The sequence below is a fragment of the Astatotilapia calliptera genome, chromosome 4 (assembly GCF_964374335.1).
Source record: "Astatotilapia calliptera chromosome 4, fAstCal68.1, whole genome shotgun sequence".
Classification (NCBI taxonomy): Eukaryota; Metazoa; Chordata; class Actinopteri; order Cichliformes; family Cichlidae; genus Astatotilapia; species Astatotilapia calliptera.
The window spans coordinates 2,267,230-2,286,550 of NC_137425.1; the positions used below are offsets into that span (position 1 = coordinate 2,267,230).

Sequence of the window (19,321 nt, forward strand, 5' to 3'; positions counted from 1 at the left end):
CGAGACTCTGCTGAGTTAGAAAGGTGCGACACGACAGGTGAGGCGTGAAATCTGAAAAGCACGATGTCAGGAAGGAGTGGGGGGAAAATCAAGTCGCTGAAGCTCTCGGATGAAAAAGAAAACAGATGCACCACTGACACATAACCACACTCCACACTAGAACACCAAATGTGGATCACTCCTCCACTGAAAATAGTCCCAAGCACATTTCCACCTGTCTGAAAAGTTCAGTTTGGGTTTGTACATTTGATTGGCTGACTGTCACATGTGAAATATTGAACAACAAACACATTTTCCTTAAAAAAATGTATATAAAAAGCGTGTTTAAAATAAATTCCTCAGTATAATTCATCACATTTGGCTGCATTTAAGCAACAAATGGAGTCCATCAGAAGATCAGAAGCTGAAGGGACTGCAAACTAAAAATAGGAAACTCTTTCTAATTCATGGTTACTGTTGTGCTTTTAGCAATCTATCTGCTGCATGCTCGTTCACTTGGGCTCAAGGCACACTAACAAGTCTGGACTCGGCTCGGGCCGGGTCCTCCAGGGGTTTGTTGGGGGGGTGGGGCCTCTAAACCTCTGTGGATTTATAATATAAAATCACTTTAAAACACGTGTGCTGACAAAAAGCGACTGATCCTTTCTAGTGTTTTGATGGTTAGCTTATCAGTCATAGAACAAAAAATATCGGAGGTGTGGACAGAAAAAGGAAACAGGAAAGGTGTGAGAGTGAAGGCTGCGGTGATGCACAGACACTGAGCGGCGTGCATCATGTAGAGTAACGAAATATGCGTTGGTGAGGGATCTCTGTTCATGTAGTAGCCTCTCCAGCAGGGAGGAGTTTCTGGAGTCTTTTCCTCTTGTTTTAGTGTAAATAAGATCAAAACATTTGTAGTTACTCTCTAAATTTCCTGAGGCACCATTCGAACCCCTCCCCCTTCACCTGCAAAGAACATTAAACACTTGAAACATGACCTCGTGTAGGTGGGAGGTAGCGCTCATGCATCCCTTTATCCATCATTCCTGCTCTTCGGGTTCAGGGATTTCCTCCAGCTAACGACACCCTGCACATCTGTCTCCTGATCCCACGCCCGCTCCAAGCTGCGATCCGGGGAGCGGCGCTTGTTAGGAGATCTTACAGTTGCTGCGGGTGCAGTTCTGCGGCGGGCTCTGCGGCGGACGGATAGACTTTGAGCGCTTCAGGCTGTTGCCTTTGGAGCCGCCGGCTGGGTTGGCCAGCGAGTAGGAGCGTCCGTGCATCATGACGGCATTCATTCCGTTGGCCATGGAGAAGGACTTGAGGTGGGACTTGATTGCGACGGGCAGCGGGAGCTTATCGATGAGGTGGACCGGCGTGCAGGACACGATGGCTCTGCAGCAGAGGTCCTGCAGGCTGAAGACTGCAGAGAGGGAGGGCACAGAGACGAGGTTACCGTCAAACATCCGTTAAGGGAAAATGTCAGGTTTTAGATAAATGCTTTTTATTACCGATTTATGAACAGATTGTAACAAAACTAGAGAAATCAGACCTCTTTCGACTCTTATTGCCTCAAATAAACTGAGGACTGACACACAGGAGGAAGCTCAGACTGAAAGAGGCGAGTTTCAGCACACTGAGCCCGACTCTGTTCTCTATAAAGTCTCAAAGGACGTGCAGGACATCACTTCCCACTGCTTTATACTGTAATTACACACGAAGGAGACAGAGCGATGACAGGAATGAGCTCAAATTAATTAGTTTGAGCTTGTGTGGCGATATGACATCCATCTGCTGATGGGCTCCACAGTGCTTCACAGACTCATTTTCTCTTGCTCTCGGCGGTAGTGAAAATCCAGTTTAAGTGCAGTTTAACAACCCATCTTTCCTCACTTTGATGACCCCAGCTCCACATCCACCCACCTCTGTTGGGCCTCCAGAACTTCTCCATGCCATGCCTCATGAGGACGATGCGCGACAGCTCCGTGAACGACTCGATGACGTTGAAGTTGCACAGCGGGCTCACTTCAAAGAAGGTCATGCCATTCTTCTCGGCGTACGCCCTCGCCTGCTCGGTGGGAACTTGCCGCTTGAAAGCCAGATGTAAACGGTTACCCACGAGGATCCGAGGCACGCCTGGGGCATGCTGGGAGAAAAAAAAGTGAGATGATGTTTGAATTGGATTATTGGTGCTTTTTGCAACTTTAAGTCCCTGAAAGTAAAAAGGGGTTTTGCAAGTTAAGCACAGGACGTCAGCATGCAGCGCGTACCTCTCTCTAATTCATCCCAGTCTGTTCTGCAAACTGAATGAAACATGACTGCAGTGACCGTCACCACTAATCTGTTTCTTCTCAGAGTTTCTGCTCACTTTTCACACTCAGACCACCTCCAATGACGTCATCTACCTTTGCCATTGGTACAGGTGTTCCACAGGGACCTATTCTTGGTCCTCTTTTATTTATCATATTATTTAAAAGTACTCAGCTATTCACGTATATAAAACTTCTGTAACTATTTCAGACTCTGGATGGATGTCATTAGTGCAGGTGGAACTTCCCTGTGGAACACAGGGAAGTATTCTTGGACCTTTTATTTACTCTATTACATCTTTGACTCAAAAACGAATGCACATTTTTACGCAGATGACACTGCGTTATATACCACTGGATCTTCCCTTATCCTGATGACTGCAAAACTACAGCCTGCTGATACATTAAAGAAATATTTCAGCAAATGTAAATGTATTCTAAACTACGATAAAACTAATCACGTTATTGGTGAGGTCACTAAAAACCATAATTTGGTCTATACTCAAACCCTTCATGGTATTAAAATGTAAAAATTTGATTGGTGTAAAGACCTCGGACTCAGAGTCGATACCACACTGACTCATGTGGAACACCTACCAAGAAAACTGAAGATTAAGTTGGATTTTGCTAAAGAAATACATCTTTTTCCCCTTTTCCGAGGTTGTAAGATCATTCCACAATCTAAAATTTATCTGGACTTGATTGTGGCGATGATGTTTGTATTCATGTTTGGCACATCCTGTCGCCATCGTCTTTAGGTGTTTTCCACTATTAGAAACACCATCTCATATGCCACCGGCTCTTCCAATGATCCCGCACGATAAATTTGCAACCTACAAATTTCTCTGTGATGGTGATATTATTACTGTACTGTATATGAAGAAGCCAGATGGTCCTGCTTAGCAGCACTGCATGATGTTTATTTATAAGACTACTTCATCTTACATCTGAGCCCCTGCTGTTGCGTTTAAATATAATAACACTGTCTGGTCACAGGACACTTCTAACATTAGTTGGACGTTTTACTCACACTGAAAACTGGATTTAAATACTTTGCAAACCTATAAGTGAGCAACAAAAACACTGGAACATGTATTTGTCTTTCCCCTTTTGCACATCCTTTTCTTAAGTGTCGGTGTCCCTTAAAATTAGATCTCAAAACTGACCTGTTAAAATAAAGAACACTACTACTACAGAGAAAAAGAAGAAGAAGGTGATTGGTTCAGTTTCTCTGTTTGTTAGCTGGACAGCTCAAAACATTATGCTTGAAAATTTTAAAATCAAACTGACTCAGGAGTGATAACCATCTTAGAAGGACTCTTTACCATTGTGAGATTATCTCATTTTGCCCTATCGTTGCAAATACAATCACATTGAAACCTTCTGGGACTTTTCTCCGCTCTTTAACCACATTTAGTGGCAGATGCATCGGATTCATCCTCGCAGGCTGATCGTGTCTCGTCTTGCGGCTGAATTCACAGATTTTCTGCTGGCTGTGCAAATCATGATGTGTGCAATTTAGTAATAGTATTAGTATCCTCACAGCAGCAGGATTTAAATTTCATTGATGAGGTTATTTGACCAGAACGGTTCTCATTAATCAACAGGAGAAGAAGGACAGAAATGTGAGTCATCACCTCTAATCTGAGATCAGTTTTTAAAAAAGGGAAAATGAGATGAAATGACAATACTGTTGTAAGGAGACAGAAGCACAGCAGAGGATTCAGAAAAATTATGTGTCAGCATCTGTTGTGCAGTTCTTAAGAATGTGGTCACGGCCAAAAGTTAAAGGCTGTGACTTTTCATTAGACCCGGTGCTTTTTGGTGCAAATGAGACTCAAACAGCACTCAGATGAACTGTTAAAAGTATTTCCTGTCTTTAATATGTACTGATTTATGTATATAAACATTTAAAGCTTCAAACAGGAAATGCTGACTGACTGAGCCAGAACAGAAGCTTGTTTTTGTTTTTCATACCCAGAAGTTGCAAATCCACACAGCACAGGAGCTGATTGGTCTACAACGTTATCATAACTACTCTGGTAGCTGTAGGCATCACAGATTTGGGGGTTTCAGGACTTGCATTAGACGCACTGCAGACTTTCAGGAAATCTGAATATTTCAAACTTTTTAAAGCTGAACGTCCGTCATTAGGGACCTGCTGCATCATCATCCCTGCACACTTTGCTGTGTTACAGTTTTTTCTTTCCTCTTCTGTTCCTGCAGCATTAGATTTTATCTTTCATCTTGCAGGGATTATCTTAGATTAGTTTGATCTTACACTTTAACTTCGATGCTGAGAAAACATATATGAGTAAGCAGTGAGTTACTTTGTATGTGTGTGTCCTTCCTGCTGATTTGGAAACAAAGAGGATGTCCTCTTTGTCTGTGTGTGTGTGTGTGTGTTGGTAATTTTGGCCTTTGGAATGTGCGTTCCCGTTTGGCCTTTCCTGCTCCACCTCCACAGAATTAAACACTTTTAAGGACAGAAATAAAAACGAGATAGTCGACTCAAGAATCTCTGGAAGGTGAAACATAAACAGATGACAACTGATGACAGTTTGCTGGCTGTAAACTGATTCAAATATTTGATCACTAATTTTCTGCAACAAATGTTGCACCAGATTTGCCTGAATATATGTTTAGATGTTCATATATTATTTTTTATCCTTTTTCCTCTGATGTTCACTGGTTTGTGTTACGGCTTGTTTATAGGAATCTCTATAAAGGACTCGGCCAAGAAAGGCTGCAGTTCCTCTAACGTCCAGCAGAGGCTCCAGCAGTTAGTCACTCCCCAGAGACTCCCGACAGAAATAAACATGTTTACAGCCTGACACAGAAACGGTTTTGTCTCTACAGATAATTTCTCCTTCATAACAACAGTACAGGAGGAGAATGTTTTTATAACTCACCTGTTTACATCTGAAATCAAAGTAAGAGCATCAATTAAAACTAAATAATCATTTTAAACACAGCAGGACATGATGTAGAAAAGAAACCAGGCTCAAAGTGTGTGCAAACTCTTTATGCTAATGCAGAGAATAACTCAGGTGTAGGTCACATGGTCAGACTGGATTCATTAGAAACAAAGCCAAACTCTCAAACGCTCACCTCATCGATCTCTCTGATCCACCTGTCGATGCCGTCGAAGGACCACCTGTTGGTGATGTCATACACCAGCAGGATCCCCTGAAGAGAGACAAACGATGTCAGCGTGCAAACTCCAGCAGCATTTAAATGAATGCAGCTGTTTGCTCCTCACCTGAGCTCCGCGGGAGTACGAGCGAAAGATGGTGCAGAACCTGCCCTGTCCCGAGGTGTCCCTGAGGAAAGGCAGCACATTAAACACTCAGGTCTGTGCAGCTGCAAGCAGATAAATCCTTCTTCTGCTTTCGGGGTAAACAGCACAAAGCAGCAGGCTTCAGCCAACAGGACGGAAATCTGAGCCGACTTCTTTTTGGGGGTTTCAGATTCAGCAGAGCCAGCGATGGTCCTCCAAACTGAGGCAAAAACATGCAACTCAATCCCCTTCATCCCTCTATCTACAACACTTTCAGCCTGCTCGCGCTCTGACCCAAACCCTCCATGATCTGCCGCAAATGCCACAAATTTATATCAAAACGTGCAACTTGATCAAAGATAAGAGTGCTTTGGTCTTTGGTTGTGAGTCGCTTTAAGTATTTTTTATAAAATGAGTAAACGACTGCACTTTTTTCCACCACTGAAGTGATTTTGAAACCATCTTAAAGAGTGAAAGGTCCCGCCTACTTTGATGGTTTCCTGGTAAAATACTTCTGAGCGCACCAAAGTTTAAATGGGTCACGGAGCTCTGAGGGAACGGCTGTTTGGATCTCTCTCAGGCTTTTTCACAATTGCACTTTAAGTTTTGAGAAGATTCGAGTTTTCCCTTCACTCTGCATTCCAGGGTGATGACATCCACTCCAAGTTCTCTGCCTGGAGATTACTCTGGGGGAAAAAATGTCTTTCCCATTGTTTCACGCCCGGACCCTTCCCCTCCACAAGCACGAGTTCTACATCGACGCGCCAGCATTTTTCTCCTCTTTCACCTGATGTTAGAAAGGAGTTACTGTTATGACACAAACCCCAGAATGGAGTGCGTGCCCAACAAGACTTCCACAGGGACGCATTATAAAACAGCTCCCAAACTTCAGCTGGAAATCAGAAGCAAATTTAATGCTTCAATAACAACTACACTGGGGATGAATCCACCTGGTTAACTATACTCATTATCTAACAAATAACACGGCTGTACTGTGCTAACAGACTGCTCAACGAGCCGATGCCGGCAGGAAGGTCAGATCCGACCTCCAGCTCTCTCAGTCCTCATACAGACGCGTCCCCGGGCAAGACGATCAATCCTAAATTGCTCCTGATGCGCCGATTTGAAGTGTGAGTGACACAGAACAGGCTCTTAAAAGCAGGGAAGAAAGTGCTGCATTAAGGTGTGTGTGAGCTCTTGAACGTGGCTTGTAGTGCAGAAGCAGTAAAAGTAGAAAAGCATAATAAAACTATCAGTGCATTTACGGCTCCCTGTCATCCAAACATGGGTTCAATATATAAATAAAAGACAGCCAGACGGTAACGACGATGGTGGTGGGGGCTTCAGTGTTTAGACCCAGTCTGTGGTCAGACTGGGTCTTTGTTTGCATCTAAACCTGTGACGTTCGCTGTATCTCACACACTGCATTTCCAACCCACCACTGTGTGAAGTGTCTGTGAGGAAGTTCCTACTACAGCGAGCGGCAGCAGGACTGCACATTCCTACAACTGCATGCACACAGACTTAAAATATGGTAAATCTAAGGACGTCTGAGCCGTGGGCACAAGATAACAATAGACTCAAGGCAGTTTAAATTACATATAATCAGTGCAGGCTGTGGGTTTGGCTCAAACTCAGAATCACTTTATAGTTCTGACTGGTTTATTCTCCAACACAGTAACTTATTTATTCAGATACTCTGCAGGTCAGACGTGAGTCTCACACAGAGCTGTACACACCAGAGAACTCATGATTCTCAGATTTATGCAAACCGGATTGACACATGGAATGAGAATAAAATCTCTTTTTTCAGGTTTAAAAAACAGCTGCTCTGCTTTTCCAAGCAGCATCAGTCCATCTACGCGCTGCCGTCTGAGAGGATCATCTGTTGTGCAGCGTACCAGAAAACAAACATTTTCTGGCTTCTTTACGCCTGCACACCTCCAACTTCACGAACTGCATCCTTACTGAAGTGCTTCTAAAAAAATCCCAAATGTTCATAAAACAGCTGCATGCTGATGGTTTTCCCAAGGAAAATAGTCCCTGTGCTTGTTGGGGACTATTTTCAGCAGCAGATTAATCCACGTCTGGTGCTCCGGTGAGCATTCGTGGCACCAGGACGGCGTATGTGGGCTTGAGTCACAGTAAACTAATGAGGGGACATGTAAACAATGGACAACATGGAGCCTCAGAATAACAAAGTGATTCTTGTTAGGTGAAACAATTTCATGTTGTGCTTTTGGTCTTATCGTGGATTTGATGGTAATAATAATCCCAGAAGTTTTCAGCATCTGCTGTTTTCCAACCCAGAGACTCAGAGGAGCCCGAGTCACCACACAGGAAAAAAAAGGACGCTGAGGATGAAGGAAAAAAAAAGAGGAAGAGGAAGAGCGGGATATTGACACTGTAAAACAGCGAGGAGAGGAGGCGAGACTGAGGCAGCAAAATAAAGATCCTGCATCACGCAGCTGCCTTCAAACTTCTTTCTTCACACAGAAGACGAGGCGTCGGTTCCCCCCTCAGGAGTCGAATTCCTTGCCCTACTTCCACCAAACAGGCCTCGCCTAGCACTGCAGACAAATACGTGAATCTGCTGCGACTCCACAGATACAGGATTACGTCACCGGCATGACAGCGTGCAAAGAGACCGTGCACGTGCACCTCGCAGCTTTAAAATCATGGCAGTTATGAAAGCTGTGAGCTGAAAGTACGGGCACGTGACAGAAGGGCTGAGACACGGAAGATGATAAGAAAAAACTCAGCGTGGGAAACAGATCTGACTGTAGTGCCAGTAAAGCTGTCTTCATTGCAGTGAGATTCCTCTTTATCTTCAGAAACATCTACTGGACCATCTACTGGCAGGTGGAGGTGCTGTTTACTTCCTCCTAAGGAAATGACTTCACCTGTATGGGAGTTGATGCGAGCTGGTTTCCTCCTGAACTGCCTCTCTCCTGGAGGCTGCTAGCTATTCATTGGCTTTGGTTTGATTGTGCAGCTTCACGTTAGCGCCCGTTCTCTGTGGTCTGCTAGTTTCTGTGCTGTTGTAAACAAAGCGAGGTGGAAGACGGTTCTGCAGTACTTTGACACAGAAGCTGTAATCCAGTCCACTTATTACTGACCCACTCTCTGTACAGGCGTGATGATGCTAGCCACACAGCGTGTGATGCTTTGCATGGTGTGGAGCGCCACAGACGACTCACAGTTTGTACAGGTGATGTTTGGCCTCGTCCCTGCTGTTGTAAGTTTAGAGTCTTTACTTTCAGACCCATCGTTAAAGTCTGTTTTTACTCCAGTTTAAACTTAATCTGTTTAATATAATCTTCTTCTATTTGTTCATTTTTACAAATTTAAAAACATTCCCTTAAATGTTAATCTGCCTTTGCTCCCCTCACTTCGGCTCATCTCCTGTTGCTTTTAAACGAGCTACATAAACAGTAACTGAGTCACATGCCTCACTTCTTCTCTTCATTCCCTCCAACTCTGTGTTCAGACTTAGAGACAATAAAACTGTTTTTCCAAACACAGAAAACAGAAAGAAAAAAAAACTGCTATCAATAAAAACTTTTCCCATTCCTCACTAAACCAAAGGCATGCTCCATTTCTGCTTTAATGTGACCAAACTCTGGCTTCAGGCCACAGACACATACTGCAGGATTTTAGAGTGGATGCAAGAAAAAATACAAAAATAAAACCGTGTCCTTACCACAGCTCCAGCTTCACTCTCCTGCCGTCCAGGAGAATAGTGGTGGTTTTGTAGTCGATACCTGGACAAGAGGAGAGCGAGAGATGGACATTAGGGAGATAGAAGCACAGAAAACGATAAAAATCAATCAAGTACAATACTCAGTCAGAGAGAGGCTGGAGGAAGTGACTCATCATCACCATGAACACTTGAAACACGACGCAGACGACCGTGACGTTCTTTAAAAATGTCCCAACCACGTGTTTAGGAATGATAACAAACACAACGCCGCTCTTTCATGGCTCTGATTCTATATCTAAACAGTGTATTTCATATGGCTTCAGTTGCATAACAGAAAATATCAACTCCTAAATAATCAGGTGGCAGTTTAACGCTTTGCTGTGCTGCCATAACGTTGGGACTGAAAGCTTCACCTGATCCTTCAGCTGAGTTTCCGTTTTAGCCATTACACCTTCATCCGTCCATCACAAAATGCCGTGACAAACTTTTGCGTGTGACCTGTAACGAGCCTTTACACACCACGTTTACCGTTTAGCCATTGTGATGGAGGCGGACTGTGGCGCGGCGCCACACACAGCTAACAGCTCGTTCTGTTCTGTCCTTGTTGTTCAGCTCTGCTCTGACAAACCTGTCAGACCGCTACACCTGCCACCCCACCGCGCCACGTCTGGACATGTTCCTGAGGTTTGCACTGAGCCTGCTTCCACCTGAGGCCTCACAGGTGAGCCACTGAATACTCCGATTCTCACCTCTGATAAGATGTTTATCTTTTCGCTCAACAGGTTCTCGTGTCACTAAATGGTTTTTGTGTTTTTATCCTGGAGTCTAATTAGCTTTGCATGATTCACAGTTTAAAATAATCCTAAAGGCTGACCACAGACTGGATTATGATCAGGGATGTTTCCTGACTGTGGATCTATAAGGTTATTTGATAATGAAAGTTCTCACTTCAGACACCGCCACCAAACTTCTCCTGGAAGAAGTTATTTGTGTTTGGTATGTTCAGCCTTTAAAGAGCAGAAGCACACAAACGGGTCAGCCTGGAGCTCTGATAAGAAGGGCGAACACTGTAAATAAGGACTCTTTGTTTCTCAGTAAAACTCTTTGAAACTCATGAAATTCTCATGAATGTTCTTCACTGTACCACAGAAACATGTAAAAGTATTCACACAGACAAGTCCTGCGTTACATTCCCACAGTTTCACTTTTCCTCGCTGCCCTTTAAGGCAAAGCTCAGCGAATCTTCAATCCACAGCCATTATTAACACTAATGAAAGAGACAATAGCTCTATCAAATGTTACTGTGTCAGCCTCCGGCGGTTAGCAGGACCACATTACTAAGATCTTCCAATTTTCCCGGCAACATCAAGCTGCTGCCGGGCTAAAGTGCTGAGCTCAGGCTGGCCTAATTGAATCGGAGCGAGTGCAGGGCTTCGTAGCGAGCGCTTCCTTCCCCCTCATATCCAGGGTGCACTTAGGACATCCCAGATAATCAATAGCTTCTCTAATGTCTCAGCTGAAAACTGCTTCTATTCTGGGAACGGACTCACTTTGTGGGAGAGACGTGTGAAGCTTCAGGCTTTCAGCTTTTGCTCAGACCGCGTCGAAGAGGCTTTGACATGGTCGCAAATGAGTGCGCCTCATCTAAAAGCGCTGCGCAGTTAAACTCTTTCCACCAGAAACTAAACACAAGCCGACATGCTGCAGACTGCTCCTGTCTCATTCACAAGTCCAACACAATGAAAATGCAGCTTGATGCATCATATTTCAGTTTAATGCGCACTTCCATCTGTCATTTATAAAACCTGCAGACATATCACATTACCAGCCCTGACCATACTGCAGGAAAACACTGATGGACCAGCTGCGCAGTTCATCAGCTGCTTTCACCTGAACCTTCTTCCGTTTTACACCATCAGAGAGTGATCATAAATACTGCATCTCCCAGCGTCTCAGGAATCGTGCCACAGGACGAAGCAGCATCACGGAGACCCTCCCTCAGTTCGTGTGTGTGTTTGGAGATGGGTACACTTCAGCCTCTCTAAGCCAGATTAAATGTTTCACTGCAACAGCTGCAGGTGATAAAACCCTGGCTGTGACGGGGGTCCTCTCCTCCACTTGATCCCTTCACTTCCAGCCAGTTTGAAAAACAGACGTTTCCCAGAAACAACAACAGTGAGCATAGAATAAATAAATCAGACAAACTCCAAGTCCCACTGTGGACTGAAGCTGGTGGAGTCTGCTCTGCTGGCTCAGTGTGAGCTCGGTGTAGCAGCACATAAACCAGTTCTCCACCTGCTAGTTGGAGATTCTCTCCATCTTACAGATCAGAGCTGCCCTCGCCAGCTGCAGTCGATGCCCGTCCTATTGCAGGACTGGGAACTAATTAACACGGAGGACCACGGACTAAAGAACAGACGCCTACCCTGGTATATATCATAACTGTTTCTACCATCAGAGAGGAAACAGCTTTGAGGTTTTGGACCAACTTCTTAGAGAAGGAAGCAGTTTTTGCATTAAAAAACAACAAAAAAAATCCACTCAGGACTGTTGCTAGCTGATCAGATGACAGATGAAATGTTTGTTGCTGCCCCGCTGTCAGGCCAGCTCCTAAACAGTCTGTAAAAGAGGAAGCAGCCCCATTTGATGAGAGGAAGATCAAAAGAATTCAAAGAGCTTCATTAAATATGGAGTGCAGAGTGGATCGCAGCTTCGATGGGGATGTTTGTGCCGACGGAAGCGCTGCTATTGATTTCCATCCCTCTGGCAAAGGCAGGCTAGAGTGCCTGCGAGGACCCTGAATATTTCAGAAGGGAAAATCAGGACAGATTTTGATTGGATAACGCTGTCCTCAGGCTGTGATTAGCTGGCTGTCGGGTTTGGGGGTGCCAGCTGGATAGACCGGTCTGTCACATTTCCTGCTCTGTCATTAGAGTTTGTGTGCTTTATCGATCCCAAATCAGACGTCCATCAACGGCACAGAAGATACAAAGACATGTCTGCGATGCACGAGAAGACGGCGACTGTTTTCATTATCAAACCGATTATAGATCGAACAGTTCACAAACCCACCGTTTCATCCATACCGCAACCTTCTTCTCTGGTGAGGATAACTGGAGTTCACAAATCTATGCATGTGTTCATGCTGAGGGTCTCTACAAACAATCCTTATGAACTGAATGATAACAAGGAATAATAAGGAATTAGGGTTTAACCCTTTTTTAAACTTATTCTCGTTCAAACAAAGCAGAAGACAGAAGGTCACAACAGTGACGAGCACATTAAAACCAGATCTGGGAATTTCCAAACATCTGGGGATAAATGAAGTAAATCTTTTTATTCATCAAAATGACTTCCATCCTTGCTGGATGTCATTAGTCTAATTTCTTTGAACTATATCCCAGTGATGCTGGAAGAACTGCGTTTAAGCCGACCAGCCAGAAGGAGGAGGCTGTTCCAGCGTTTAGGAGCCTCAAAAGCAGCTAGACGAGTTAACCTGATGATCAGACTGCTGGAACACGGTCTCAGAGAGGCTGCTTTGCAAGCTCGAGCCGTGTCGGGTAATTAACGACATTTTAAAATGATTTCATTTTGAGGCAATAAAGAGAAGCAAAACATGGCTGACGTTAGTTCTAGTTAGCGGCACAGCTGCTGTGCATTAATAATTTCTAAGAGGATTTCAAATAATTTCCCCTGATCTGAGATATGCTTCATGGCTGATAACAGCAGGCTTTAGCAGAGAAGACAATTAAAAAAAGCTGAAAAGACATCTCAGCGCATCAGTTAGACAAATGAGGCTCTTAAACCTTTCTTATTTCAGTGCACAACAATGAAATATCCCCCAAGGACTCGACCAAGCTCAGCCCTCCATTGTGTTGTTATTATGATGGACTGGTTCACTTGACAGCATCACTGCTGCTGCTTGCAGGCCGGCTCATTCTCTTCCTCCTTATCTTCTAAAGTGACGGCGGGTTTAGCGCGAGGAACAAAGAACTGGAAGGTAAATGAAAAGTTGAAGCTGGACTAACAGACTGACACAGTGCCGGAGACGCACTCTCACCGGGTAATTAGTCATAATTAATGCTCGTTTCCATCTGAAGCTTTAAAGCATTTTGATGGTCGTGATTTTTTAAATGTAAAAGTTTGTCACTTTGTCTGTTTTTAAAGGTGGTTTAAAGCTTTTATAGCACCTATATTAACAGAACAGGCTGTCGTCAGCTGGATTCATACTAGTTTACTCCTCCAGTCTCCATCTGCTCCACTCTGTGTGCGAGGAGGTGCACTCGCAGTGAGACTGAGAGCCGTGAAACTAATGAGGCCAAAAATAACAACAGGGATACTCTCACACTGAGATGAGTGCATTTTTCACTTTACTTGTTATCATTTATTTCATTAATAAACATCAAGTTGACTCTAATGACAAAAACGTGACTCCCATTTTCTTCTTCTTCTGACTGAAATACCAGCTTATTGAATGTACCCTGGTATTGAATTGGTGTCTGCAGATACTGAAGCAAAGCCGCTGGCATTGTATCGGAAACAGAATAAATTGGATCAGTGCACCAACTATGTATACGCCCCAGGTGGCACTCTTCAAAGAAGGATAACAGGAATGACTGCTCATCCCTCAGCTGACCATGTCCACAAAAAGTATAATACCTTGATTACAGACGGACAGCTGGAGACCCGACGGCTGAGCGCTCCTTCCCGCTATACTTCTAACGGAGTTAGACGTTAGCGGAAGTTAGCTCGCTAGTTTCGCTAGTTACCTAAACATGATATAGCATGTTCTGACTGAGAGATTTCTGAAAAAAATAAACATACAGCTCTGTTATCACTTCCAACATAAATGAAGACAGAAAACTAAACAGCAGTGACATTTGTAGGGTTACTGAAGTTGGGCTAACTGCTATATAACGATGTGCTACGTGATCGCTAGCTACACAGCTATGTTAGCATAACATAAACAGTGAAACTTTTTTCCCCTCGATAAAAGTTAACGTGAAGGTTCCTGATGGTTAGGGACAAATGCAATCGCATGGCAGGATGCTGTAAACGGACCAAACTTCAGTCAGAACAACTGAGATAATCCATCCACAATACGAGGTTAGTCATTAATATACTGCAACAACATGGGAACAGAGCCGCTGTGATAGAATTCAACATTAATGAATCAATGGTACAGAAGTGGAGGAAGCAAGAAGAATGAGCTGAATAAAGTTTGATTTATCTGACTGCTTTGTTTTGCTTAATGTGCCTTATAATCCCGTGCACCTTATGGTCCGAAAAATATGTACTGCACACTGCAGTTTAATGTTGCAAAGCTCCTCTTTTTAACTTCAGTGGATATTATACATGGTTAACTCAGGATATGTCAGCACATTTCTACTGGAGATGCCTTTTGGTTAAACTTTCATCAAGGAATTTGCATTTGCACTGTTAAATGTTTATATAACTTTAATGCACATAAAAAACAGCAGCTTGTTTAAGTGAAAATAAATGGATGGTTTTTTTGCACTAGTAAAGTTGTGAAGTTGTATTTTGTGGTGGCACGAGTGGCCAAAATGACACCAAAGTGCGCCTTGTGGCAGTGACAAGGATGAAAAAGGTGAGTATAACAGGCGCCACTGTCATGACCTTAGCTTCATCCCAGGTTACGTTCTGTGAGTTTCTGTTTAAAGACTCCTGGTTTCCACTGACTCGTCTGACAGTATGCTCTAAGTGCAACAGAGAGTTAGGAATACATTTTATACATGAAACCTGTTCAGTTATATTTTATTAATGCCATCAGATGAAGCTGTGCAGCAAAGTTCCAGCTGAAAATGCTTCCCACTGTGTCGGGAATTTGCATGTATGCTGTTGGTGATGAATGAGTCATAAAAATGTTTTCATGTTTAGTCTGTTTCACACTTCTGGAGCTGCAGTTAGTTGATCAGAGATCTATTAGAGAGACATTTATTTCAGTTACACCTCACTGAACTCCTACACTGAAGGTGAGACCTTCTGACCTCCATAGCAGCTCAAAAACAGATGATGTTGTTAAACTAAAACACGGCCGGCTCTGTTTTTTCCCCCACAGTTGGCCGCCGCTGAAGGTGTTTAGGAATAAGAAGAGGAACTACGCTCACTGAATAATAACCTGTTTTTACACTGACATCAGAGAAAGCATTGTTTATCCACTATGTGCAACAACAATGCGCACACACATCCATGACCGCCTGACTCACTGCTGTGTTGTGAAGTTCAGTGTATGTGAATGTGTCATTGTACGCTCTCCACAGCAGCAGCGGTGGTGGCGTGCGCAGCTTGTATGTTCAGGACTTCAGTGATGAGCCAGCAGGAGCCCGATCAGCTGAGGTGGGAGTGACTCACCACTACTGTAAGCGTAAGGGGACTCTGCAGATCCATCCTGCAGGCTGTCCAGGATCTCGCCTTTGCCCACGTCGCTGTCTCCTACCAGGAGGAACTTCAGCAGGTAGTCGTAGCTTTTCACTGGGCTGCCCTGGCTGCCCATCCTGTCTCACATGGAGGTCGAGGGAGTAGTCTCCAAGAAGCTGAAGGGGAAACCAAACAGCACCCTTACGCGTTGCTATTCCCTGATACACAGTCTGTTATGCCATGAATGTCCCGCATGCGGGTCTGGGAGTCTTTGTTTTGCCTGCTAACAGTCTTCAAAACTGTAGGTAGTTTAATTTCAGGCAAAGAAAAAAAATAGGAAAAAGGGGGTCACAGTCTCAGAGGAATGTCCTGTTTGGCTGCCAAAAATGTGGTTGTGGAAAGTAAAACATTGTTTAAAGATAAGAGCAATAATAGTTTTGGGAGGGAAGAAAAACTGGCACTGACAACTTAAAATTATGTTAAAAAAAAAAAACAAAAGACTTTTCTTTGCGAGATTAAAGATTAAAGCACATATTTAAAGTGTAACTGGAGCTGTGGAATGATTGTTGTAGTTGCAAGAAAATATGATTACTGTCTGCTCTTACTTTAAACTAAGTCTAGCAGCTGTTGCTTATTTTTAAAGCAGATCTTTTTTGTGACACATCAAACTCTCAAACCTGGAGGGTGTCTTTTTGTTGTCATTTCAGCGCAGCTTTCCGGCTAACAACAGACTAGCCTCAGCCCCGCTAGCTAGCTTAGCTATTATCCCTGCTGCTGCTATCCCAGACTGCTAAAACAGTAATCATATAACGACACCAAAGCGCTAATTTTAGCCATGCACAGGTTTAGCTTATTGAATAACTTTCTACAGAATAAAACAACGATGTTGCTTTGTAACAGGCAGCTAACCGCGGCTGGGCTTCAGCTGGAGTCCGAGTGATTTCAGGCCGCCTGGATGGCTTTCTTCAGACCGAGATGACAAAGATTCCAGTAACTTCACTGTAATCCAGAAAATTCCCACATCTGTGGCGGAATCAAAAGGCCGCGGAGCATCTACGTCCAGTCCAAATCTCTGTGAGTGATCTCAGTCCGTGCTGTTTCCATTTTTCTCCATTATCCTCAGTCATAACCACACATAAAGCCCCTCAGTGCTGCTCACGGATACAGCGACGACTGACCGAGTTCAGCGCTGACAGATCCGTGCTCTCTGCTGTCCCCGCCCACCTACAACATCGCCCCGCCCATTGGGTCCGCGCCGACACGAGCCGCGGCTTCCATTGGACAATGGAAATACCCATCAACGCGTGCTGTCAACGCCGCGCAGATGGCGCTGAGAGAATGTGCACAACAAAGATGATTCATTTCTCTGTGAGTGTAAACAGAACAAAGGCAGAAAATTCTCATCACGTGGGACAAACTGGATCAAATCAAAGCTGCGCCCCGTCAGTGAGAAAAACAGAAAATAACCGAGGAAACAAGCAGAAGGACGAGAAATAAATACATGCATAAACGGTATACTTCTGTATTCTTTTCAGTGCGTGCAGACTGCAGTATGAAAAAGAAATCGATAGGAAAATGAATATGGACGAAATTAGGTTAAAGAGTAAAACAATATATAAACAAATATATGAATGCATAAATAACACCGTACCACTTACTTATTTATGTATTAATATTTTCTCTTATTCATTCCACCACTTATTTCTTTGTTTATTCAGTTCAGCAAAACTATAAAGAGAAGATATATAAGATATTTTTAACAGAAAGTGATTTTTTTTACAAAGTGGAAGGTGGAATATTATATAGATTCAAGATTCTTTATTTCTCACATGCATAGTCATACAAGCACAACACACAGTGAAATGTGTCTGATAAGAACAGACACTACCACTAGATATTTAAAGTATTATATTATTTATTGTGTATTTATTGTGTTTTGTTACTTAGAATAGAAAATCAAATAAATGAATGGGGTCAAATAGAAAAACACCAAAGTAAATAAATAGGAAAATTAATCCAGTAACTTATAGTTAATGTTCATCTTGCTGCATTTAATAACATGTGTTGTAATTCTGCCACCATCATGTGTTGCTGGGTTTATGCACCAAAATTCACATCCTTTTCTGTTTTTTTATTCATTAGGTATTTGATTGGCACTTTAGGGCCTCCGTATGTTTGTGTAAGATCATTTTTATGGGGGGATTTGGGGAAATCCCGTTTGCCTTCTTGCAGTCTGTATGAAAAAAGACAATCGGCTCAGTTTAATCTCTGATTATTTTCGGACAAAACAGGCTAAACTCAGATTAAAAGACATGAAAAACTGCATCAAATCTTTCATGTGACTCATCAGACAAAACTCCCTGAAATGCTGGACTGTTCATAAAACACGCAGTTTTTTACATTTCCTATAAACAAAGAGTATTTAAAACAATAACAACTGAAAGGGAAATGTTTGTGGAGAGTGTCATAATCTGCCCTGTTACTGATCATTTTTCAGTTTTCACTGTCGTAGGGGAGCAAAATACATTTGGACCATTTCCCAGAATATAATTCATGTTGTGTAACCACGGTAGGAATAATATTATGAAATGTGATGTACAGTAGTGGGCTGAGAGTGTGTTTGATTATGTGTGTCAGGCCTGTTTTTATAGCACCATGACTCATCTCTCGCCTCAGCCTCCTGAGGAAGAACACCTACACGCATAATTAATGAAGTGTTCTGGCAGCAACAGCTTGAATGAGGCAATCTAAGATAAAATAGAGATTAAATTGTATTTACATCTGGGATGGATCATATTTATACTTTTCATGCAGTGGAAATAAACACTGACTGAACAGTCTTCTATGCGTCTTCAACAGCTGTGCTTTTATTCTGAAAAGCTTACGGTCATTTACAGGGTGTTTCCCCCCATAAATGCTACAGGATACCCTGCTTTATCATGCTTGTTTACTCTAATGGGGCCAAAGTTTACAAAATGAACATCATAATGATAATGCATAATACTGGATACGGAGGTCGTACAAACCCAATATTCTACTTTTGAGACATCCCTGTATCTGTGCAACAGCAGAGAGGTTTTTGCCTCTGTGTGTGAACTGAAGCTGTGAAACACGCTGAGTGATGCAACGTCCCAGAATCACTCTGCTTAAAAAGTGGTTGAAAAATATGATTTTTGTAAAGCACAAGGATGTGTGTATAAGTCTGTATATATCTGTAAATATGTATAACTATCGGCGTGTTAGTGGGGTTCTAAAACCAAATGCAAATTGTAAGCTAGTATTTATGATATGATGGGGAATACACAGGAAGAAAAAGTGAAAAGGGACATGATTAATTAAGCTAACGCTTCTTCTTACTTCTTTTTGAATGTTATTATTATTATGCTTATCATCATTAGCATCTTTATTATTATTTAAGCACAAAGACAGCAGCAGTGATGACATCATCAGTACGTGCCACATTAACGATGTCAGCTGAGTTAACATTCATTAGTATAAAGTCTCTCTGCTGTTTGGTTGCCACTCATATACACTGTATGTAATGATATAATAATTTTTCACCTTATTTTTCTAAACTTTCCATTGTTTATTGTTTGAAAACAATAAAAATATGTTGTGATGTTCCAGCTGACTCAGCATGAACACCAGAGGAGGAAGGACGTGCTCAGAATC

At 42.9% G+C, this 19,321-nt stretch overlaps 1 protein-coding gene across 1 annotated transcript; it reads right to left on the reverse strand.

Moving 5' to 3' along the window:
* Nucleotides 1–296: 296 nt before the first annotated feature.
* On the reverse strand, nt 297–16,825 carry rab40c (RAB40c, member RAS oncogene family). The gene is made up of 7 exons (XM_026163967.2): nt 16,559–16,825; nt 15,644–15,825; nt 9,272–9,332; nt 5,551–5,611; nt 5,400–5,477; nt 1,903–2,125; nt 297–1,402 (listed from the first exon to the last, which is right to left on the reverse strand). The coding sequence occupies exons 2-7, from the start codon at nt 15,783–15,785 to the stop codon at nt 1,128–1,130; spliced, it is 840 nt and encodes a 279-aa protein (XP_026019752.1). The 5' UTR covers nt 15,786–15,825; nt 16,559–16,825; the 3' UTR covers nt 297–1,127.
* Between the last annotated feature and the right edge of the window lie 2,496 nt (nt 16,826–19,321).